This window comes from Rissa tridactyla, chromosome 13 (genome assembly GCF_028500815.1).
Source record: "Rissa tridactyla isolate bRisTri1 chromosome 13, bRisTri1.patW.cur.20221130, whole genome shotgun sequence".
Classification (NCBI taxonomy): Eukaryota; Metazoa; Chordata; class Aves; order Charadriiformes; family Laridae; genus Rissa; species Rissa tridactyla.
In genome coordinates this window covers 1,877,646-1,902,010 of record NC_071478.1, presented here as the reverse complement: position 1 = coordinate 1,902,010, position 24,365 = coordinate 1,877,646, and the positions used below count along the sequence as shown (strand labels likewise).

Sequence of the window (24,365 nt, the reverse complement as noted above, 5' to 3'; positions counted from 1 at the left end):
TCCAAAGTTGCGATGTGTAAAGTGCTGTTCCCCCTGCTCTTCCCACTAGGCATGCAAACGATAGTGGAATCTGCTGCAGTGATTACCCTCAATTCCTCTGGTAGACTAAAACTGTTGGCTCTTTGCTCTTGTGAGCATACTAAAAATTGCTGGAAGGGTTTGTGTAGCATGTGCCTGCGGCTCTCTTCTCCTTAGGCAGTGGAGGCTCATGAAATTTGTGTACTGTTCCATACCAACAGTAATTGATACTAAAAATAGTTTATCCCGAAGTGATGTATTCTGTGAAATGGTAGAAACAGGTATTAATATCTTAAACAGGCACTTTTACAAATGTAAATGTATTATTTCTACTCACTTCCTCTTACGTTTCTATACAAGTAATCGAAGTAGGAACTTAACTTTTCCACCTTCATAGAAGTTCTGTATTTAAACGCATAAGAAGGAAGGACTCTGCAGTTTGCCTTTTACTGCTCATTGGGTTTCCAGTTTTGCTTCTGCCAGCGTATCAGGTCAGCTTCTCCAGAATACCCTACCTTCTTTGCAGGTCTTCTGGTCAAAACTCACATTCAGCAGTGCAGGTGGAGCAGGGTTTGGCATAGCTCTGGCTTTTTACCTGTGTTTTGTTCTTATGCTACAGGCTTGATGATTGTTTCTTGTGTGTATAAACAGAGAACAGATGTCTCAAATTCCAGTGCCTTTCATAAATACTATCCATACCAGTTTTTCAGCTTGCAGTTATATTGGTGGTCATTCTGTTTTCTTCCTTTATTTATTTATTTTAAAAAATGGAAATTTTCCCAGGAGTAAGTGATCGGATTGTGCCATCAGCTGTCCTTGGGCTTCTCCCAGCATCTGAATTTGAAAACCTTCAGCTCGCCATGTAGTGCACGCCCTTGCCTCATGCCACGTTCTTCCTTCATGAGGTATTTCTCAGTACTGTTTTCTAGACCTGCTTGGTCAGAAACAAGAGCACTGGAAAGTTTCATCGAGCTGAATTCTTAGGGGTTTTTTGCCGCCCTGAGCCTGAGGCCACAATCAGCGCTGGGCAGCTGGCTGTCCTGCCAGTGGTCCTGGGCCAGCAGTGGCTAGCAGTGGTATGAGCAAGCTCCATGGCAAACAGTACGATTTTACATGGGTTTATGTTGAGATTGGGAGCCCAATTTCATACAGCAGCAATCTTGCTAGGAGCTAACTGTAAACGCTCATCTTGAGCCATGTCCTCTTGTACACTGTTCTTAAGGACTTCCCCAGATACTGTATCAGGAAGAAATGCGCAGGCTTGGAGGTCACTTGCCCCAGCACATACACACTATATCATCTTCGAGTCTGCAAAGTCTCCTTCACGGAGCCAGCTGAGGGTATGGCCAGGAACCAATAAAGCAGCAGCTGCAGCACATTGTTTTGCAGTGATCATAAACAGCTTCGTGTTTTGTTTCGCCAAGGATACTGTATTTGGTTGAAGTGACTTTTGACATTTGTTCACTTTTGAGTACATCTCCTTTTTTGAAACTAGATAATAATGATAAAACCCTCTGATCGCTTCCAAACCTTTTCTGAGCCCTTGCTGAACTCCTGTATGATGCATCCTTTTTACCCTCCTTCGTGGTGTTTAAATTATAAGCTCCTTACTGTCAGTCTATTACTTTGAATAGTGCTCAGCACAGCAGGGTGCTGTTCTTGGTTGGCATCTATTTCCTAGCATAATACAATTAATAACGCGAAGCGTGGAGCTGCTTGATCTGAGAAGAATCACTCCTCTCTGGGGACTTCTGAACTATATTTCCAAATCCTTAGGCACAGAAGTCGATTTAATCCTGAAGTTCTCTCACCTCTCAAATTACCAGATGGAATTAAAAGCTTTCCAAGCTTTTAGTAGGTAATATGCTGGACAGAAAATTTGAAGCTTAGGGGACAAGGCAGCTTTTTATGTAAATTTTGAGAGTCTGTGTGTTTAAACAGGAGAAACTCAAATCTTGGAACAAATAAGATGTGACAAGACCTAGTTGCTTCACAAACTGTTTAGTTTTGACATAATTTGACATAGTACATCCATCCTTGTGAAGGGTTTGGCTTGGGTGACTTGTCGTCTGCAACAGAGTAACTCTGGCAGCTAGTTCAACTTCCCAGAATCCAGTATTCACCTGTCCTGACCGTACAAGGACCTCTCTCTATTAAACTCACTGTCTTCTGTCTGCCTGCCCTTTTTTTTGGTGTGTGTGGCAGATTGCAGTTTCTCTTCTAGCTCCTCCGAACACGGTTTTCCATTTGGCATCCCGTTTGCTCCCCCATGCAGTGCTGTTGGCACACGTACGTTCTAGCCTGTTCCTGTCTCGGCTGGTGCCAGCTCTCACTTTTGTGTGGTCTCAGCTCATGTTCCATTTGCACTACTTGGCTTTTTGCTTCCTTTTACTTGGTCCAAATGAAGGAGGCACTGGGGGGGGGGGGGGGGAAAGGAGCTTTCTGCTCTGCCCGTGTGCTGAGCTTCCCCTAATGAGACACCACGTGCGAAGAAAGCGCTGCTGAGATCCTGTGGGTAAAAGCTGCAGAGCAATCTCTGTGGATGTACACGGAAGATTATGAACAACGTAACTGAGTTTCTTCCAGCCTCTATGAATAATGGGCAAACTCGTATTTCTTTCAGTCTTAAACTTGACTGCGTTTGTCCCCTCCTTTTTTTCCGTGTCCTCAACAGGAATAGCAAAACCTGCACGTGTGGCACAAAGCTTTTTCTGTGAGCTCGCAGGGCTGTGTTTTGCAGGCTGCAGTGACAGCGCTTGTTCAAGAAGAAGGTAGTTAGAAATATAAGCAAAACTTCTCCCTCTCTCAATCTCTTAATTTTTGTTCTGAACAATTATTGAAATGTTTTGATTCAGACCTGGAAAAGTTTACCAGTATAAAATGCAGTAGGAGCCACCCGGCATGGCAAACGTCCATTCTGAAGTGGTAGCTTGGAGTTTTAAACAACTGAAAATAGTCAGGGAATCTGCGGTGTTGGACAGCTTTCTTGGTGTATCGCACTATACTTAGACCGCAATTGTGGTAGAGTCAATTAGAGAGCAACTGTAAATTGGAAGGAGCTGGGTGAATACTAATCATACTAATTGTGACTTGATCCATTTGGAAACAGATCGGAGGATGCTTGTGTCCACCATGCTATAGTATTCGAGGGGAGAAAAAAAAATTGCCTCCCCTGAATTTTAACTTGAACACATTCTTCCCTTTTCCCCAGCAGCTAAGAAGTAAATTACATTTCTGTTGTAATTGTATGAAGTCAAAGGAAACAGAACTATCTGTCTTGGCTAGTAAAAATACTGCTGCTGTTGTTTGTTGTTGTAGTATCTAAAACAATAAAGGCTTTTGAAAATAGCTGATCTTCCAAAATCTGATGGCTTTCAGAATGTTAAGTATGCACATAAGCAATAAAAGTGATGGCTTTTCCTTTCTGAAACACTCAAACATGGTTAGGTTGTGGTCTTCTGGCTTAGGTTGTTATCATAATGCTTAGTCCATGGCACTTTTAATTTATTTTTAAAGATAAAAATATTTTTATAAAGGAAGCAGGAAGAGCAAAGTACATAGAGAGCTCTTCTGCAGAGTATTGAAAAAATACAGAAGAAAACCAGTCCAATTACACCTTTGCCACCAGAGCCTGCAGCAGCTTTTCATGGCAGTCGAGTGACTTAGAGGCTTGTTAGCATCTTTCTTCAGTGCCCTGGAAAAACTTGTCATCATTGTTTTTCTCGGAGATCAAAAATTCAGGTCAAATAGGAGCAATTTAGTATTTGAAGAGCACCAGTCTATTAAGCAGCTGACAGTGTTGGGCTTGAAGGAGGAGTGGGGCTGGTGGTGGCTGCCTTCTGCCTCTTCAGTGGCACCACGGCAGACGCCGGGGAAGGAGCGAGTGTCCTGCTTCTGGGTGAGGAGCCACTGAACTCCTTTGGGGGGGATCTCTGTAGCTATTTTTCAACGCATCTGGCATAAATTCTGTCAACTTAAGATGTTAGCCCAAGTAACCCTTTCTTAACCTCGCGTGTTAAAACCTGCGAACTTCTGTTTTATTCCCAGGGAAGGTAAATTGTTAAGTCCTCGTGGGCGTTCTGTTTAGCCGTGGAGGGTCAGACATATGGTGTTGCATCTGCTCTCACTTCTGAAAGGGAACTAATTCTTCGTGCATTTGGTTCTTACTGGTTCTTTGGGTTTACTTGTTACCATTTAATGCCATGGGAAAATAGTTTCCCATGCTGAGCTCAGTTCATCTTTGATAAAGCGTTCTACGTTAGTGTTATTTTTAAAGTCTTACTATAATTAAAGATTTGCCTTTTCAGTGTCTCAGTACCGCTCTGAAAATCATAGTGTAAATACTGCTACTGAACCATCAGGATTAAGAACCGTCAAATTCTAAAACTAAAAATAGATTGGCCTTTAAAGTAATAAAAAATAATCAGTGATCTTCACTGTCAAATTATTTTACCATTTCGTGTCCTTTGAAATGTACGCTGACTGAATCTCTTGGCACTAACTTCTTGCCTGTGATAAATAGCGTATTCTAATATTGAACAGTAGAATTACTACTTTATTCCTGTAAGGCCATGTGAGCCTATTATGCACAGCCATTTCTTAATGGGTGATCTCTATAGACATGTAATTCCTGGGGTAACGTGGTAATTAAATATCCCTTGTTTATCACATTAACCCAGGGCAAACTGAGTATGCTAGAGCTACTCTGCTCTTCCTGCGCTCCAGCTAGTGATCTTTTTTGCTCTCTGGTGCTAACATTTGTTCCAAGGAGTGCTTTGGTTGATGGTGGGTCTTCTGGAGGTCTTTCCTTCTGGGTAATACGCCAAACAGTCTCCAACTGGGTTTAAATTATCATGAAATTGCTGTAGGCCTCTTCCTTTCTAAAGAGAATCTGAAAGGAGAAAGTTTTATTGACATAGTTTTGAATATATTTCAAACAGATGTAATTGAACCTGTTGAAGAAGACTGTAGCTCTTCTTTATATGAGACCATGCCTGGTTTATTTGGTTTAGCTAGGCTAGATAGAGCTAATCAGCTTTAAAGGAAAATAAGCTGATTTTTTATGTAGAAATGAACTCTGCATAGTTCTTTGTGATGGTTAAACTCTTATTAGCTTTAATAACATCTAGTAATATTAAATAACACAGTAGTAGGTATTTCTAATGCTTAAATTCTTGGGTCTTCATTTTTCTCTTTTTAAGGTTAATCCCTTGTTTCCAGATCAGTCTTTCTTGATGCTTATCTCCGTCTTTCTCAAAGGTTTCTCCCCATGCTGTGCCAGCCTTCCTACCTGGGATCTTGCTAGTTCTGCTGGCTACAGCCCATGCTGCAGCAGCTCCACCTGAACTGCCTGCTCCTTAGCTGCCCCTGGCAGGCATGTGGAGCCCTTCAGCCCCTTTTCCGGGGGCTGTGTTCTTCCAAAGTTATCAAATCCAGGTGTCATCTATGCCAGTTAGAAGCCCTGACACTGAGATGAGGGCGTGTATGTCTTTTTTTATTTATTTCAGAAATAATGAGCTAACATTTCCTTTAGCAGCTTGAGAGTGAATGAAAAACCTTGTTCTTCTGGCTGAAGATAGGTTTCCTTTCCTGGTTTTAATTTTGTCCTAGATCTCAGAGAATGCATTGGGAAAAGTATTGGAAAAGTCGTCTTACATCCTTGAACACACAACTGTGAAACGAAGCAGCTGGAGAGTGGGTAGTTCGCTAAACAGGAACTGGTAAAATGCACCGGGGATGATGCATTTGCTGCAGCAGCTGAAATGATGAACGTCAAGTCCTGTGTACAACTGCAGGCTGTTGAGAATCTGCCAAAATATTTAGCTTACTCTGCAAGACTCGTGTAATGGCTTGTTGGTTCTTTTCAGTTGTAGGTGTTTCGGTTACGTGCCCTGTAAAATGGCCAGGCTGCTATTGCAGGGATCTACCATCTTTATTTACCTGACTGTGCTACTTATCATATATGTCATGAATTAAAACCCAGAGGAAGTTTAATAAAATGAAATCTGCCTTTGCTTGCATCTTTCACCAGTACTGACTGTTGCTTCTGGTCCGCAGGCTTGACAGCGGACCAGCGAACTTACCATGGGAAGGAGAATGTGGACTCCAGGCACAGTCGAGGGAGAGGAGGAGAGACAACCCGCTTTCACACTGTCAATGTGGCACAGCCTGTCCGATTTAGCAGTAAGTTGCAGACTGGGAAATCTGGGCCATCTTTCTCCTAATTAATTTAGCAATTTAGGCTTTTTTTTTTTTTAAGGAGAAATTAATCGCTTTTTCTCTTAGATAGCTTTTTGACCAGATTTTATTCATGTGCAGTGCTTTTTAAGGTTTTTGTACATTTCTTTTATATATGTCCTGTTACATTGCTTAGTTCATATAGCCGGCCAATACATGCAAAGAATTCTGCTTCCCTAGCAATCCTATTTCTGTGAAATCAGAGTTGCTGTTTTCTGTTATAACTCACTGCAGTTACAGAACACTAAGCCCATGGTTTCAGTGACGGTTTCAGCCTGCAGCAGGGGTGGCAGTGTGGCTGGCCCTCGTCTTTTGCTGGGCGCTTGCGTGTAGGATTGTTCCCCTGGAAAGTGGGGAAGAAGCCAAAATTGATTGCTCTTGATTGAAGTAATTTTGAAGATGATCTTAAAGACATTGCACTATTATTAGTTAATTAAGTACATCTCTGATGTTCTGAGTTTTGTATCCTTTTTAATAGGAAAATACTCTTTGGGCAGCAGGGAACTTAAGGGAATGCTTCACTTGCTTCTCTGAAGACAAAGTCTGTCAAGGAAGTATGATGCACTTGAATGCCTTTCACCATTTTCCTCCCATCAGTCAGTCAGGAATCTTCAAAAATATCACTTTGTTGTCATCCTACCCCCTCACCTGCAGCACCGCCAGGGCCACCAGTGGCATCCTGATCCCAGCCTTAGCTGAAGCATTCTAAACGTCCTGTCAGTGTCCTTCCCATTGGTGGACTCATGGTGTCTGCTGCCTCTGAACCTCTCTGGGCCCCAAACATTTAATTCCGCCCTGCCTTCTCCCTCTTATCTTCATTCCCCCTTTGCTCCAGAGATCATCCAGTGATTTGGGAACGTGAGACAGCACTGATGAGCCCTGGAGGGAAGGATGGGACAGGGTAGGAAGAGGACGTGGGGGAAGACAGTATGGCAGTAATCGGGAACAATTGCTTTGCACTACAGTGATCTTCTGAAAACGACAAGTAACGATCGCTGTTTCTGAAGGGAATAAAGAAGCTTGAGAGCAGGAACTCTGAATGCATGTAATGAACATGAAACAGTTTGTGAATTTAAAGTTCCTTTCTTAAGTGTTGTGCAAAATCAATATTGCAAATGCAGGTACTAAAATCCTATTTCATGTCTGTTTTAAATTTCCTCCCCCCACCTCTGATTCTCTCTGCTAGGTACCCATCACCCCTAAGAATGCCGGGCAAAAGCCTGTGGGCCTGTTTCAGCTAGAAATGCCTCAAGGCTTTTGTTGCATATTCCCCCAGTTGAGTTAATTGCGAGGAAGCAGAGACAGCACTTCACACCGTCACCTTCTGACTTCCTAAAGAGCCGCTTTGCAGTGATGTTTTTCCAAAGCAAACAATTGCCCCAGAACCCCCATGGTCTTTAGTGATTGACTGTGGGAGCAGGATTATGGGAATACTACTGAGACTGTTTGTAAAAGTAGGTTGAAAACTTCACAGCACGTTGGGTGTATTGCTAACCACCTAACAGAAAGACAGAGTCATTAAATTGGCCACCTCTGGTTTTTTCTTCCCGCTTCTTGCTGCTTGTTTTGACTTGGATTGATCGAACTGATCAGATTTATAAAGATGTGCGGGGAAATACCTTCCACGGTAGATCATCAGTCTTAATTAAAGACTTTAAAGGCTGTCACAGTGCAATGAAACGTTATGAGGAATTGCATCTCTTTAAATACATTTTAAAATATGTTCCTTTATCAAATGCTGTAGTAGTGTCTTCTGTGATCCGTAATGCATGCATCTCCGGGGGAAGTGAGGCGTGCGGTGTGGTGTGGGTACACATCCAAGTGATTATGCATTGCACTGTCATAAACTGGTGAGGATGCATTATCTTGAAGATCCTAATGTGGGGGGAATGGTTTCCCTTTTATTCTTCATGTTTCCTAGGAAAGTGCCCAACAGGATGGCACCACTATGAGGGCACGGCCAGCTGTTACAGAGTGTATTTAAATGGGGAGAACTACTGGGACGCTGTGCAGACATGTCAACGGGTGAACGGATCCCTCGCCACCTTCACTGCAGACCAGGAGCTCCGGTTTATCCTGGCACAGGAGTGGGACTTGGAAGAAAAAACATTTGTGAGGAAGGACCAGCGTAGGTGAGTAGGAAGGAGAGGACAGAGATCTCACATTGCGTGAGAATGGTTTCTGTGTGATACAAATACCATTAGGTCAGTTTGCTTAGAAAATATGATTTTGGGTTAATAACCCAGTATGAGCCTGCTGGTTGACTGTTTGGCAGGGGCCATCTGGATTTTAGGTGTTAATTAGCGTTAACAGATAGGCTACAATTCAACAGAGCCTTTTTATCTTCAGGCTGTCTCAGCACCTTACTCGTATTCTTGAACTGCAGCAGGGCCGGTGGATTTTACAGTGACTTACTGCTGCCCTGCCTTGTACGGAAATAATATTTCTTTAATTTTTTCAACAGAAATTTTGTTTCTACTAAGTACCACTAGCTCTGACAAAGACTGCCAGTTTGAGATAAGAGTGAAGTTTTGAGTTGTAAGAACTATGTTCTGATGACTTTAGATGTTTTACTCTGTTAGTTCACGACAAATGTAATTCTTTTATTTTTGTCTGTGATTTTTTTGTCAGTCTCATGGCCTGCCATGACGGGTCACCAGCAGTGGCTCAGTAACGGTGTAGCTGTGTCTCGGGAGAGTTGGATGGTTTGATCCCTGACGGTCTGACATAAGTTGTATATGTTTATCAAATATTTGACTTCTGGATGCTTGTGTGTGGGTTTTGGGTTTGAAAAACTGAAGTGCTGCAATAACAACAGAATAAGGTGATCATTCTAAGTAGAAATAAAAGACGTGGTGAGTTATCGTTTGCAAACACAGAAAACTGTCAAGTATTTTCCCTTATCGCTCAATCATAGTCCCTCTACGTTGCCAACGAATGGGCTGAAATGTTAAGGAAAAATCATCAGAATGTTTTGAGAGTTAGTTTTTAAGCGTAAAGACATTGTAAGGTTCTGTGTAAATTATTTTAATTTGTTAGTATGTTTTTGGCTTGTGTCTTTCGAATCTAACTTTGTTTTTGGTAGGTTCTGGGTTGGATATCAGTATGTGATCACCAATCGAAATCACTCCCTAGAAGGTCACTGGGAAGTAGCTTATAAAGGTAGGCTTTTCAAATTATTACTTAAACTGCCTTAAAGCATTAATATTACTTGCAAGAGCAACATCACTTCCTTCAGTGATGGTGTTGAAATAGTGTGGGGGAACTGCTTTGCTTTACCGTAGCAAAACGGAAGAGTTTAATACTCAATACACGTGCCTTATTTTCAAGTGTAAGAAGTTTCATAGTTTTTCACTTTGATGCCTTGTGGAAAGAACCTGGGTTTCAGTTTATTTGGTCTTTCCCCTTGATTAAGCTCCAAAAAAGGAAACTACACTGTAGTTTCTGGTTCTTTGTGGTGAATGACTAGATGAACTGCTGACTCACAATTCTAGTATTTGCACAGTCTAGCGTAGGAAATTCGAGGGTTTTAGCTTTTTAAAAGTTGGTAGATTTTTATATACTTAAAAAAAAATAAATCTTGAATTTTGCAGAATGACCCAGATTTTTTTCATTTTAAAGTACTTCGGATAGTTTACTTAAACCAAGAGGAAATTGGCCTAAACACAGAAATAAAACCCAGTTTATATGAAAAACTGAACATTAATCTGATAGGCATCACTGGCTGAACTTCTTCAATTGCAAACCAAGCAGCTCCCTCTGCTGAAAATCCAAAGTTATGTTTCTATACCCATTAGTTTTTACTAATTCAGTTGATGGATTAGTTAATCTTAAAGTCATTATATGAACTCTTATGTGTACAATTGAATGTCTAAATGCTGTACTGGTTTAGGTAATGGAAAATTTAAAGCCAAGAGGGTTTGTTAAGTATCAACTTAAATTGTGGATTCCATTGTAGCATTTGAAAACTAATATGAATAGTTTTCTTACATACAATTTTCAGTAATGGAAAATCTGGAAGGAAAACTGTCCGTTAGGTGCAGGCACATAATTCCGAACAGAATTTTGTGAAAGGGTTGGGTCTTGAAAAATACTTCTCCAACACACGAGAAGCAGTAGAGCCCTGTGTAGGTTTCTAACGACAGTACTTGTTCTGTTCACTGTGCTGCCATGGACCAAAATACTGATTTCTTTTGTCACTTAAGTGAACAGGGTTGACTGAACCTTCAGAGGAAACTGCTCCTTCTTGTGGAGGCAGGAACATTTTTCATTAGTTCCTTGAAGTAAAGCACTTAAAGATATCTTTGGACAGCGGGACAAAGGGAGGGAGGAACTTCAGTTTTTTCTCATAATAGTGACTTTTGATCTGGACAAACCTGTTTATATAGGTAGGTTTTTCCTGTGAAGCCCAAGTTAAAAATACCAGCTTTCTCCTTAAAAGGACCTTTCTTTGCTCTTTGGGAAGCTGACTGCACTGCCATCTGCTGACAAGGTGTTTGCAACCAGGGAGGCATAAACCACACAAAATCATGATACCTGTTTTTATGATAAATTTTATTTAATTTGATTTATTATATAAATGGAAACTTTCTCAATGACATAGTCTTTTGTTTTCAACCTTTTATTTAATAATAATAAACCTTTTATTTAATAATAAACTTTATTTAATGAAGTACATAATAGCATTCGGTAGCTTTTGAAAGATTTTACTTAACTTTCATTGATTTGTAGTGAGACAGACTCTGAATTCCTATTATCTGTTTGAAAAACTGATTTAGTGTCCTATAATTTGGAAATTTTAATTCATTTTAAAGTTATGAAATGCCTTCAACACCTCTTGCAGTATGAGCTATCAAACCGGGTATTGCTTTTTCATACTGCTAGAAAGCACAGGTGTTAAAAGCGTCCGATACAAAAGGAGACACTGGAAGTATGAAATAGCTTCCCCTCTAGTACCAAAAGTGGTGGGATACATAAGTATACAAGGCTGTCATCTACACCCATGGTTTATGTGTTTTTGTGCTCGTGATTCTTGATTTAATAAGATAAGGCATATACGAATTTTGAAATGGACGGCCAGTTTGAGTAAATGCTCTTCCTGTTTGCTAAGAGGGTTATTAACGTAAAAACATGAAATTTGCCAAGTATTGTCAGTTGGGGTGCTTGCGGAGAATCATAAGTCTGTAAGATCAGGCTGTACTTGCCCAAAGTATTGTGTTTGTGGGGGGGTATGTTCATAAAGTATCTCTGTCGTGGGAAAAATAACTTGATGCTGAGTCCTGGCTGTTTGGAACCCATCACAATATGCTCTTTTGAATGATTGTGTGAGTTGGAAGGACCAAATAGCCCATTCCAGCGCTGCAGCAGCAGAGCGGCCTTGCATGGCTCGGTTCAGCGCTCTGAATGAGCGGCTCTGGAGCGCGCAGCATGGGATAGACCTACTTCTTTGGAAGCGCTAGTAGGTGCTTGGAGCAGCAGGTACAAGATGGATATGGATTCTTGCTCCACCGTTAGCAAGTGTGTTGCTCAGCGGTGTTTGAAGGGGTGCATAAAAATGGGCAGGCAAACCCCATGGGGCTCGGGAAAGCAGCACTCGTGGAGATATCAGAACATCGCTCCTACTGTTGCAGAATGACAAAATTACCCAGTACTTTGAAAACAGCAGCCTCTTCTCTCTGTGAGTCACCCCTTCCCTCCCCACTGTTTGCTTTCTTGCCTTCCCCCGGAGGAGTGCTGCTGGTGGCTGCTGGAGGCTGAAGCTAGAGGACAGTAGCCTTCTAGCAGGGTTGGTGTGCCTGAAATGAGTGACGTTACAGAGCCTCTCGAAAGCAGCCTGCGGGTATGCAAAGCTTATATCAATGCATCTTGTTCTAGGCTCTTCAGAAGTATTTTTACCCCCTGACCCTATCTTTGGTACGGCTATGTCTGAAAATGAAAACGTTCTTTGTGCCCAGCTTCAGTGTTTCCATTTTCCTACCCTTCGGCACCACGGTTTACACAGCTGGTATGCTGAAAACTGCTATGAGAAATCTTCATTCCTCTGCAAAAGGAGTAAGTTGGTTTTAGTTCGGTGTGAACTGTTCTGTGTTTGTTTAAATATGCATATAACAAATATGGGGAAATCTGTTAGTTATCTTTTCTACCTTTTGCCCAGTGAATTAAAAAAAAAAAAAAAAGAGGAGGAGGCAGAAGTTAAATTTCTGCTTGGCTTAAATAAGGGCATTGTAAAGTGTGGTTGTCAGCCACAGTCAGATTTTGTTTGTTAAGCAGCTATATCGGCCCCAGAATAAAGTACACTTGGAAAAAAAAGGTTGAAAAAAGTCTGAATGTTCCTGTGGGCCCTCCCAGCTGAGCTGTGCTTGGGGCGGAGGGGACAGGCTGTGTGCCCCGAGCAGTCGCTTCAGCCGGCAGGTCCCAGCGCTGCCTGTGTTACCGCTCTCTGGGCTTGGTGCCTGCCTTTAGGTGAGCGGGAGGAAAGGACGGTGGGCAGAAGACACCCAAACTTCCCCCAGTGGGCAGAGATCGAGCTGCAGCCGAGGGCAGTGGGAGTACTATTGCCTGGCATCTTTGTTTAGGCCTGGCCTGTTGAGTGTCTTTCAGGTCGGGTCAGAAGATCCAGCTTTTCCCAAGTACCAGGAGACAGGGCATGCAGACAGCAGGCATGACAGTGAAGCTTAAACTTCTCAGACCACTTGTTTTCCTGTGTCTTGGAGAGAACACCTGAAAGCATGTCAATTCCATTAAATACTTAAAACTCAGTTTGTCAATTTTGAGCAGTAAATCACCCCTGCCTGCCTCCAGACTATCCATTATCTTCCCTACTCCTTCGAGATCCCTTTTCAGAGTTGCTTTAATGTGAAGGTGTGGCTTTTAACTGATGGTATGCTTATGTTTACACATCACTTAATGTAACAGAATAAAGGGGACTCCTGCCTGGCAGGCTCACAGACGCTTGGATATTGATGTGCGTTTCTGTTCTAGGCCAGACTTGCGTTGATATCAAAGACAACATTGTGGATGAAGGCTACTATTTCACTCCCAAAGGGAACGATCCCTGTTTGAGCTGCACGTGTCACAACGGTGAACCTGAAATGTGCGTGGCCGCTCTGTGTGAGCGGCCCCAGGGGTGTCAGCAGTATCGCAAAGACCCTAAGGAGTGCTGCAAGTTTACGTGTTTAGACCCAGGTAAGAGTTGATTGCTGCAGTTCTGTTGAGAAAAATTCAGTGCTCAACTTGGTTATCTTTGGGTATAACTTTGAAATGATGCACATTTTCAATGCCTCAACATTGCTGGGTACAAACCCCCTGTGGGGAAACATCTCACATCACGGGAAATGAAACATTTCAGACTCTGGCTAAAAATAATTAGCCATCCTTGATGCTCCTTTTATAGGAGAAGCAGTAGCTTATTTTCTGTATGGAGGTTGACACTACTGTGGATTTTTAGTAGATTGTTTTGCATGGTTCCTTTGTCATGTTTAGTTCTCATGGAAAAAAAAAAAGACTTTTGAGCACTAATTAAGCATCTTTTTCTGGACATGAGCATTTATGTATGTGGGAGTTTGCAGGGATCATGTGGGAAGCAAAGTTTATAAATTAGAGAGTTTCAATAAGTATAATAAGGATCAGCAGTCTTCAGTTGGCTCTAAACTGTTATTTTTCTGGAAAGAGACTTGTGAAAAGAAATGTATCTTACTTGGAATTTACTGTGAAGGTGGTCAAATACTGGAGCAGATTGCTTGTGGAGTCTCCATCTGCGGGGATATTCACCGCCCGGTTGGACTCTGTCCTGGGCGACCTGCTCTAGCTGACGCTGCTTGAGCAGAGGTTGGACTAGATGATCTCAGGACGTCCCTTCCAACCTCAGCCACTCTGTGGTACTGTTACTTCCTGGTATTTTAAAAGAACTTAATTTTATTAGAGTGCACTAAGAAACTGTTTTTCAGAACTGCTAAGGAAAACACAGAAGGTCAGCTCTTCCCATCAGAGGCTTCCATTTCAATCTGTTACAAAAAAGGGCTGCTTCTTGGCTTCCAAATCTGCAGTCTGTCTTATTTGCCTTAACTACAGAAGTTAATCAATAAAGGCCACTGGCTCCTCCTTGCTGTCATTCACATCCGTTCTGAGGGTTAAGCTTAGCAGGTGTTCATAGCCAGTGTTGCAGGTTGGTCGGTGAAAGAGAGAGGATACAGCAGGACTCTTCCTCCCACTCTTATCAGCAGAGTTAAGACTTTGTCTTCACTTTTTTTATCTTCGGGAACAGTGTCGGCAAAGCGTCATCCAGCAGACAGGATAAGATGACCTGGGATAACCTCGTGCCGTGTTCTTTAATCCTTGCTTATTGCTGTGGGTCTTAACTATTTCATGAATACTGATTTGAAGAGTGTATTTTACCACATCCTTTCTGATCCTTAAGCTCTTCTTTCTGTAGGGATGCTGAATAAGACTGTTTCATTATACTCTTGCCTGAAGCGTTCTGGTTTTTTTAGTAACTCAGTTTCCGAGAGAAGAATCATCAAGCAGTTGTCAGACTTCCTTCGTAATGAAGTTACTTCAGCTAGTGATAAACACTGGAATTTTAAAATGACGTGTTTCAGTTATCCTTTTGGGTGTTTATAAATGGCTATTCCAGATGACAAAATTAATGGATTACTTTCTTTAATCAGCGTGTATTTATCTTTGCCCAATTCTTACATATGTCTTCTCTAAGCTGTGTTGCAAAGGAAAGAAGACAGTTTACTAATCAACAGTAAGTAAATTGATCACCCAAGGAGAGACCAGGGGAAATAAATCCTGCTGTTGGGTTGGCAGGTAATCAGCTCTCGCAGCGTGAGTGGGTGAGCGATGAGTACGAGTGGATAACGAATATTACTCAAGGACTTGGTAGTAGGGGAATTTTTCAGTGGTAGGAGTAAGCTGAGCAATCACAGCTATGCTCTCTTGAAAGATGCTTTCCCTCATTTAGTTCAAGATAAATGGCAGAGGAAAATCTGTCGTGTGCTAATGCTAAAAGCGAGGCAGTCTGTCTATTGCCGCTCCGTGGATGTGGTAGGAAATAATTTTTCTGTGTACCTCTTGTTTAGACAGACCTGCAATTCTTATTTGTGGAAAGGTAATAAAAGAAGTAAAATACTTTGAAAGAGCTGATGGTGCAGAAGCTTTTTCTGGTGGCTAAACTGGTGCAGTTACAGGGTATTACTACTGTATCGAGCGTAAAACAGCCTTTCTGAAATAATCTGTTTGTATTTACATGGGTTGGAAATCTCTGTGATGACTTACATTGTTCTGCACAACCTGGCTCTTTGTCTGTTTTGTTGTTTTTGTTTTTTTTTTTTAAATCTAGGACTTCACTTGACAGTAGTTTATCCAGCCAAACGGGTTGACCGTTAGGAGCGCTCTCAGGCTGGGAGCAGTGTCACAGAGGCCCAGGATGCTCCAGAAGGTCCAAGAATTGCAGTTGTAGCTGGCCTAAAGAGAATCCTGCAAGCTGGGCTTTCTGCCTACAAGATTGTGTCATTCTTGCCTGCGTGTACATTTTACTGAAGTCACTTTATTTAAGGCAGTTATTAGCACTAATTTATGATATTTGTGAAGTCAGCATTGCCATAAAATGGAGGAGGAACAGCGGCAGGTCTGTGGTGGTCAGGAGGGTGTGTTGTTGGGAGGAGTGTGACTGCAGCCGTTTAAGTAAGACTTGCTGAAAGGTTTGACAGCACAGAGGCTTTTGCACCGCACAGCCAGATTTGAGAGGGTGTAATGTTCGAGCTCTGCGCGTAGCGCACTATTAAATGAATTTCTTGTTGCCAAGAATGCGTTACATAAAAAATACCAACCTGTTAGCCGTGTACTTTAACGATGTATAAATTAGGTGGATTTTTCTGTTACTAGCGTTTGTAGCAAGTCAGTATTTACAGCTTTTCTGAGGCTTTTAGCTTTCTTTTGTAAGGAATCTTTGATGCATCTTTAGCTGCTGTTGGTGAAAATATTGAGAGCGCTTTTGCAGGCACAGTGGGTGCGGGAGAGGAGAGATGGCCAGGGTCTGGCTGGTTGCTCTAGGAAGTGCGGTGGCACTGCAGGGACACTGTGGTGGCACTGGGGTGGCTGGAGAGAGGGGTTCGTACCTGGCAGTGCTTGTGTCCTGGAGCAGTACGTGACGGGGTTGTGCAGCCACAACATCTGTTTCTTATCCACACCCAGCCTGGGAGCGTTTCTCATGTAGAGCTCTTTAACGGGAAACTGCTGCAAAGAAATTGGTACAGAACTCTCAAAGCCGTAACTTCCCGGGTCTATTTCATGTTCTGCCACTTGGCGTGATTCTAGGAAAAGATTTAATTCCTGTTTACCTTAATCTCCTCAGTTCCTGAAAGATGATTACCACATTGATTCACCTTTTTAAGGTATTTTTAGTTCTATCGCTTAGTGGTGTGCTAATCAATGTACCGATGACATACGGAATTTAGATGACCACATTTTGGTGATAAGAACAACGTTTAGAGGTATTGTTGTTTGAAACGTAAAAGTTAAGATGTCCAGAAGTCACGTAGAAGTAGTGTGTAGGTATGCCAGTTCTCGGGCCTTTCCCAGAGCTTGCAGGCTTGCTGCCCTCTGTAGCATAACATCATCAGCCATGCCAGGGAGACAAGTGGATGTGCAAAACGCCGTTAACCTAACCTTTTTCCTGTTTTCAGAGACCTGAAGCCTTCAACATTTTGACCCTTTCGCTGATTAAGATATTTTTAGAAACGTTTAGATCTTCTTGGGATAAATAGTTAAATCGCATGATGATTCATAATTTTCTTACACTTGTGAAATATGGAGAAGTGTTAAACCAGACTAATGAATCTCCACTCTGCATTTACCTCTCCATTACTGACAGAACATCATCAAGAAAAATGAGTCTTGGACAAAAGTAACAGGCTTCTTTTACGTGTTTTATGTAACAGATGGCAACAGTTTGTTTGACTCAATGGCCGGTGGGATGCGTCTGATCGTTAGCTGCATTTCCTCCTTCCTCATCCTCTCTCTGCTGCTTTTCATGGTCCACCGTCTGCGCCAGAGGCGGAGAGAGCGCATAGAGTCTTTGATTGGAGCAAACTGTAAGTAGCCCGTATCCGTAACAATTCTTGATCTAAGTAGTGTATGTGCTTCAGAATAAAGAGAACAGAAGAAACAGAAATCTGTGGAAAAGAGCAGCAGCAGTCTGGTTGTAGGTTCTAGTCAGCACTGTACCCAAACCAGCTCTGCCCTGGCTGCCTGGACTGGTCATGATTTGTACAAGTTGTGGTTCTTTGAACCACTCCCCATTCAAAGAAAAAAATTTAATATCAACATTTATCTTGTGCCTTGTGCTTATTATTGGCAGGTTGATGTATGTAAAGGTGAGAAGTGTCATGGTCTTGCTTGACTGTGCCTGTATGTGTGTGTCTTGGGTAGGTTCTTCAAACTTGAACTTTTTAGTTGATAATGGAAAAGTATTTTTTGTTATATGTGGTCCAGATCTGAAATATCTTCTATGTGTGAATGATCTCCTTAGTTTGAAGAGGTTAGATTCAAATTTAGATGTGATGCAGGACAAACAGTCCGGGAGCAGGTGGGCCTGGGTATCGTTGTGTAACTACAGTGAGTTGACTTGTATAGGTTACGTAGACTTTTTTAGGTCTTCAGGAGACATGAGTTCCTTGGGCGTGAAAAGTGGAAAAAGGTGTTGAGATCTGCCTTAAATTGGAGAAGAAAGCATGGGATAAAGTCACTTACTTCTTTTTCTTCTCTCGAAATAGTGCACCATTTTAACTTGGGCCGCAGGATGCCTGGTTTTGATTATGGCCCTGATGGTTTTGGAACTGGCCTTACTCCACTGCATCTTTCAGATGATGGGGAAGGTGGGGCATTTCATTTCCACGATCCGCCTCCACCCTATACTGCTTACAAGTATCCAGATATCCAACATCCAGATGACCCACCTCCTCCTTATGAGGCTTCTGTCAATCCAGACGGCATCCTTTGTTCCACTCCAGGTATGCAGGCAATAACTTCTCTTTTCTTCCTCTTTTTCATTTCAGCTAGAGGGTAGGTTTTTGTTTTTTAAACTATAATCACGTGTTTTTGTGATTTTGATGGGAAAATGTATTTCATGATAAAATCTCTTATTTCTGCGACGGCAAAGCCTTTTGTTAAAATGTATCATTAAGCTTGGTTTTTCTCAAGGATTCTTTGGATCGCCTAAATTACAAGTGGAATCCATGATGCAAGCAATTTAACTCTTAGATCTTGCCTATTTTCAAGCCTTACCTTGGATGGGTTACCTGGTTACCTAGTTTCCACTATGCTGGTACCTTTTCTGGTCTTTGGGAGATAGGTCTACAGAGATTGGTATTAAAAAGTAGAACAAATGTCAAGTGCAAGAGATTTGGAATAAAATATATCCAGTATCTTCTCTCCTCCCCACTTCCCCCACCCACACCCCCAAAAAATTGACCAAAAATATCACTTTCTAATGATTCACCCAGTGCTCTTCAGTTCTGCAGCTGCGATATTCACATACTGTAGAAATCATTCCAATTTGGGATTTTATAGCAGCATATCTCACAAGATAAGTGAGCCTGATTAATGCCACTATCTTATTTATATATCGAAGTTTTATTTTAGCTACATAATTTTCCTCTTTTGCAGCATCATCTCTTTGTGCATTAATGCAAAACCAGGAAAAACTCAGAGGTTTCCAGAAATACAGATAGTAAATCTATTTGGGAATGTGAAACGATATACTAAACGTTCTGATTCTGCTTGTTTTTTGTCCTTTACAGATGGAGTTCTTTCTCAGACTGTGCAAACCAGTCCTCCATCGCTAGGAAACTGTGATGTATCCCCCCAGCTTACAGAGGGATCGCTCCCGCCCTCAGTTGGTCCTTCCCCAGTGGAGCTGGAAGACTCTGCTGACAGCAGCACCTTTCTTGTCCCTCCTGACACACCGCTAAATGAAAACACACCGGCAGAAACTCTCACGGGCAGCCGCCACAGCCACTGTTCTCTCAATACCATTGTATAAGGGAGCAAAAGGCTGACTGCCGCTCAGAAATAGTTTTAGCAACTGTTTGCACAGACAAACACTAATCCGTGGTTTGAACTTCAGAAGGAATCCCCACTTTGTTTTTTGAACACTGCTTTTATGTTCTAGATTAGGATTGTGCCTCTCGTTTTTTGGCTGTCGTTATTCATTCACTAATCGTTTTGTCCTGTAAATATGGATTGTATAACTGCTCTTTTTTTTCCATTGGCTATGGAAAAGAGTGCAGAGAATTCCTTGACTTCTAAGGAGGTGAAAAGTATGGGTAGTTTTGTTTTTTGTTGTTTGTTTTTTTTTTTTCTTAACTTGAGAGGAAACAAAATCTACATCAGAAAAAAGCTACTTGGATTTGGCTGGATACCACTGGACCCAGGAAACAGACAATGGAAAAGGAGGGTGGGGGCAGTCACCGTTCAATCAGTTGCTTTCTCTCTTGCTTCAGTGCCACGGAAAAGGCAGAGAAGACGGAACGGCAAGGGAAGGGGCTGGGGGCCTGTTTTACAGAGCGGGACCACAGAGGAGCTAAAACACATGTCACCAAGTAAGAGTTACACAGTGTAAAACATTTGCGTGTTGTGGTCTGCCTTGCTGTTTCAAAACAACGTAGGGACCGGAGGATGAATGATCTACGCGATACGTGACAAGTGGGTATTAGAAAGCTAGGATTTGCAATTACAATTATTTGTTGTTTGTAGCTGCAAAATCTCATGTTGTCGGGTAAACTTATGGTCCTTAAAGAAAACTGGTTCTGTGTAATGCTTGTGTCCCTTCGATAGAATCCTCGTATGTGTTAGGTAGTGCTTTAGGGAAGAGACGTGGAGCAATTAACTTTGGGGCAGTCTGACTTCGCCTTATGAAGCCCCTGTTTGTTATAGTCCCATAAGGAAGATTGAGCTGTTTTTCTTTGTCGTTTAACTCCTTTACAGTGAAGAGTTGCACAAGACTGGCCTGGATAAAAGACCATTGTTCTTGCTTTTCTTATTGCATGCTATATTTAGCATGTAAGTGTGCTCCTGCCCCTCCATTTCACTTCTTTACAGTTCTACAAATACCATTTAAAAACAGTGTTCAACACGCGCTGTACGTGATGTTTAATTCTAATTGGACACTTGTTCCTTATCCAGGTCCCATAAATTGCCAACCCTAGTCTAGGGATTTCCCCTGTGCCCCCCAAACCATTTATCCAGGTCCCATGAGGGGTTATAATGAAGTTAGTGTGCTTAAATCAGTAAAGCAGTTTTCTTCAGTCTGATATGTCATCTTAAATTTTCCCCTCAGATTGAACTCTTTAAAGTAAGTTAATTTAGAGATGGCAAAAAGATTAATTCGCTCCCTCATTAAATCCAAAGTCGAGCACTGTTGTTCTTGATAATGAGTGCAAAATAATCTTTACAGGTGATTTTAAATTTAAGTTTGGATTTCAGTGTACAAATAATTTGCCCTTTCCCCCCACCCTCCTCTTGCCTCTGCTTGTCCTTGACTTACTGTAGCAGTCCGCCGATGAGCTGAATTATAAGGAGTTTGTAAAGAATGCCCCTTGTGCGTGTTCTCCTGCTACCGTATGAAGGGTACGAGCCTAGAGGGACAGGAAGAAAACACTGCATGGGGGTGTGCGTGTGATCTATTTTTCTAGTAATGATGAGAAATCACACTTGTATGACAAATCCTACCCCACTGTTGTGGTTTCCCAGCGCAGCTGACTCTTTCCCCAGTGAATATGCTGCTACTTTCTATTCTGTGTCTTGCCTATAGGCTTATACTGTACTTGGGGATTGGTCTTGACAATTCAACTCCTTTTGCACAGAAAACTGTGAGTTTTGTTATTGAGATCGTATCTGGTGTCCTGACGTTCAGACACTGGTGAATGATCTTGAATCCCTCGGAGGGCGTGAATCACAGTCGGGGGCTGCGCTGCTGGCAGGGGAGTGGGAGGAAGCACTGTTAGGAAGCCTCTCCACCTGCAGCCGTCCCACCACCCGTGTCCTGCTCTGGGGTTGGGCTGGTTTTAACAGCAGTGGTACGAAAGGAGAGGAGCAATCCTCCCCCTGGCGGGATCTCTTACCGTCTCCTCCTCTGAGTTCAAGTCCTGGTCTAATGAAGTGGATGGATAGCAGTAGTCAGAACCGTGCGTACAAATTATTCAGCATTTCTGAAGTATGAAAATAAAGCGGGTTTTGTGCATTTTTGAGCACATTCATACGTTTTATACATTGTATGTACTGATTTTTTTCTTTAGTTTTATAGGTACGAATGCGTGTGTGCGTGTGTGTGTTTCTGGGTGGCGAGAGATATCTATATATATATATATACACATACTGTAGACGGTAACCTTTGTGCTGCGTCCAGCTAGGTGAAGCTAAGCACTGGGATATAAACTAGGCTCTTAGGGTTAATCCTTCTCTCAAGCTGGCTCCGCTCCGTTGTGGGACAGGCTGTGATACTGTACACTTAAATAGGATACAAGGTCTATGCTACTACAGTCTGTTCCTGAAAAATATTTTGTTAGCAGTGCAAAATAGAAAACTTCCAACTTCTTTTGAAGACAGATAGAATATTTGTTCTTTATAGTCTCCTAGCGCAATAACAAAAGGCCTTTGGGCTTGGTTTAGTCTCTGAAGCTGTGTTTTGTGGCCGAGGTGAACAGATACCTCACACTTCTCCTAACACTGCGGGAATCTGTTCGATTTTTTGGGTTTTATTTTGCTTTTGGTTCTGTGGTGAATTTTATTTGAAAATAAGCTCTGTTACAGCTGGCAACTTCCTGGTGGCTCCTGGTTGTAGCTGTTGCAGACGGAGGCTTCTTTGCCAAAGCCTCGTGTGATGTTCTCCCCATCGCTTCTGAGCCTTTCCCACTTGTACATTGGCACGGAGGCTGCTATTTCCTCTCTTTTCCCCTATCCTTCTTCATCTTCACTGTAACCAAGGGAAATTTTGCCTTGAACAGAGCAGCTCATTAAGTACAGCTCATTTACCTCTCGGTAAGCTTCTAATTTGGCAATAAAATTGTCATTTTCTCCCCTTTTTAATGTAGCTTTCTCATATTGAGTACTTTCTCTTGGAGTTAAGAGCCTCTGTAGCAGAAAATGTCACAACTGCGCAGGCTTCTGGACCAACTGGGGAAGAGTTAAGTTTTCTTGACAGCAGTTGACTCCTCAGCAAACCTGCCTTGCCCTTGGCAAGGTGACTGGGAAGCGCGTTGTCCTGAGCACCAATTGCGGAGGGTTGATGCTTGCCCGAGGAAGACCGTTCTGTTTTGATTGCCATTGGATTGATGAGATCTTTATTTTGTGTATTGATTTTTCCCCACCACCACCACCACCGTTCAGTTCTCTGGATGTTTTTCTTAACTACTGATGCGTCCCAAATGTTCCTCCAGCCCCAGCGGGGGAGACGGCATCACCGCATCATTCCCAGCGGCATGCGTGCGCCGAGAGTACGTTTCTCTTGGGATGTCCTTGACCGCGGTTGTTGTGAAGTCGCAACACTCGGTTGTGCGTGGGGCTCGGACAGAACCGCTCCTCATTCCCCATCCTTGTGGCGTGCTGCGGTGCCGTACTGAGGTCCCTGCTGTTCCTTCAGGAGCAGCCCCAGGTGTTCACTTCTGCCGGTGGCATCGGGGGTAGCCGTGCATGGCCTCACAGCAGCCCCTCATTTTTTTACAATACTCTACAACTCACCTAGTAATGTTAGAAGGAGGGTGGGTTTCATTCTGTGCTAGAAGATCAAAACTCGCGTTCAGATGTGCAAAGAGCTTGTCTGTGTAATGTTCAGTCTTGTCTAGTTTGGAGCCTCAGACTATTCCTTTACCCGTTCACGGCAGGACACTCATCTAGAAGGAGAATGAAGTAGGTGGAAAACTTTTTCTGAAGGCTCAGTCTTACGGTCGGCGGGTGCTCTGCCTCCCCAGGCCTCACGGGGAGGTGGCCCCTTCACGTCTCTTGAGTTTGACTTGGGAGGAACATGATTTTGTGATCGGTAATTACTGTTCTTTTCCCCCCTAATGTTAAATGAATTTGAAGCCGATTTTGAATATGTTTTTATCTTTCAGATGTGGATTTTCAGTGGCAAAGCACTGAAGTTTTAGTGTTGCCCCACACAATCTGTAACACGCGTCTTTATTTTTTTTTCAGTTGCTGAAACATCTTTTTTTCTCCCTAGCTAAGGAACATGCAATATACAGAAACGTCTTTTAAATTTCCTTTGCAAGTTGGGAGCTGGACCCTGAAATTAGAGCAGATTAGCGTAGAGGAGGCAAATCAAAGTTCGCACATTTTTGCTTCTGACGTTCCCCGGTTCCAAACGAAATACCCGTTTCTTTGGAATAGGCGCATTCGGCAGCAAAGGTCTGCATCCCCTGACAGCAGCGTGCATTACCTGCCTGCTGCGCTACCACATAGCTTTAATTTTCCAGTGTTGTGCACCTTGGACGCTGAGTGGGTTGGAGCTGATGCCGGCGGAGACGCTGCGCCCGCCCTGAGCGCGGGGCTGGGGGCTGCCGGGGGGCGGCCAGAGAGTGAGACGCTGCTTTTTACCTTCTCCTGGAAAACAATTTTAGCCAGCGCTGCATTTGCAGGCTTCTCCTGTGTAGTTGGTTTGTGACTGGACTTAACTGTGGCAGTGTATAAAAGATTTTGATATTCTGTGAAATACCATGTAGAATTTAAATTTGATACTATAATAATTCAGTCCCTGTGACACTGGTTTTTTGTTTTAACTTCTTTCTTTGGGGTTGGCACTAATCTTTCTTCTTTTTTTTTTCTCAAGATGCTGTGAGAAACATTTCATCCAAATGCCAAATAAATTGTGTTCTGTAAGAGAAACGGCCTGTTCCAGTGTCTCCTGATTTCTGCATCGATGTGGTTCCTCGGCGTTGCGAAGGAAGATCTTGTTAAATCATGCTTCTGAGCTGTGATCTTGCAAAAAGATCAATAGACGCGTTTAACTTCAAGCAGGGGGGCTGCCCAAGTCCCTTTGTGTGCCGATTCCAGGGAAATTTACCTGTATTCATGTAATTTTAAGGAAATTTTGGCTGTGTACCCAAGGAGGT

General features: G+C 42.6%; 1 protein-coding gene across 6 annotated transcripts in view; it reads left to right on the top strand.

Annotated features, from left to right (window-relative positions):
- Positions 1 to 24,138, top strand: part of DGCR2 (DiGeorge syndrome critical region gene 2) — a 48,782-nt gene extending 24,644 nt beyond the window's left edge. For 3 of the 6 annotated variants that reach the window (XM_054219402.1, XM_054219398.1, XM_054219400.1), the window contains 8 exons: positions 6,076 to 6,203; positions 8,170 to 8,387; positions 9,341 to 9,417; positions 12,130 to 12,306; positions 13,237 to 13,440; positions 17,199 to 17,351; positions 18,033 to 18,269; positions 19,059 to 24,138. In XM_054219402.1, coding sequence (XP_054075377.1) covers positions 6,076 to 6,203; positions 8,170 to 8,387; positions 9,341 to 9,417; positions 12,130 to 12,306; positions 13,237 to 13,440; positions 17,199 to 17,351; positions 18,033 to 18,269; positions 19,059 to 19,300 — 1,436 coding nt within the window. In that variant the 3' untranslated portion in view covers positions 19,301 to 24,138. The remainder of the gene's footprint in view (positions 1 to 6,075; positions 6,204 to 8,169; positions 8,388 to 9,340; positions 9,418 to 12,129; positions 12,307 to 13,236; positions 13,441 to 17,198; positions 17,352 to 18,032; positions 18,270 to 19,058) is intronic. The other 3 variants (XM_054219403.1, XM_054219399.1, XM_054219401.1) reach the window with 1 other exon arrangement.
- Positions 24,139 to 24,365: the final 227 nt, after the last annotated feature.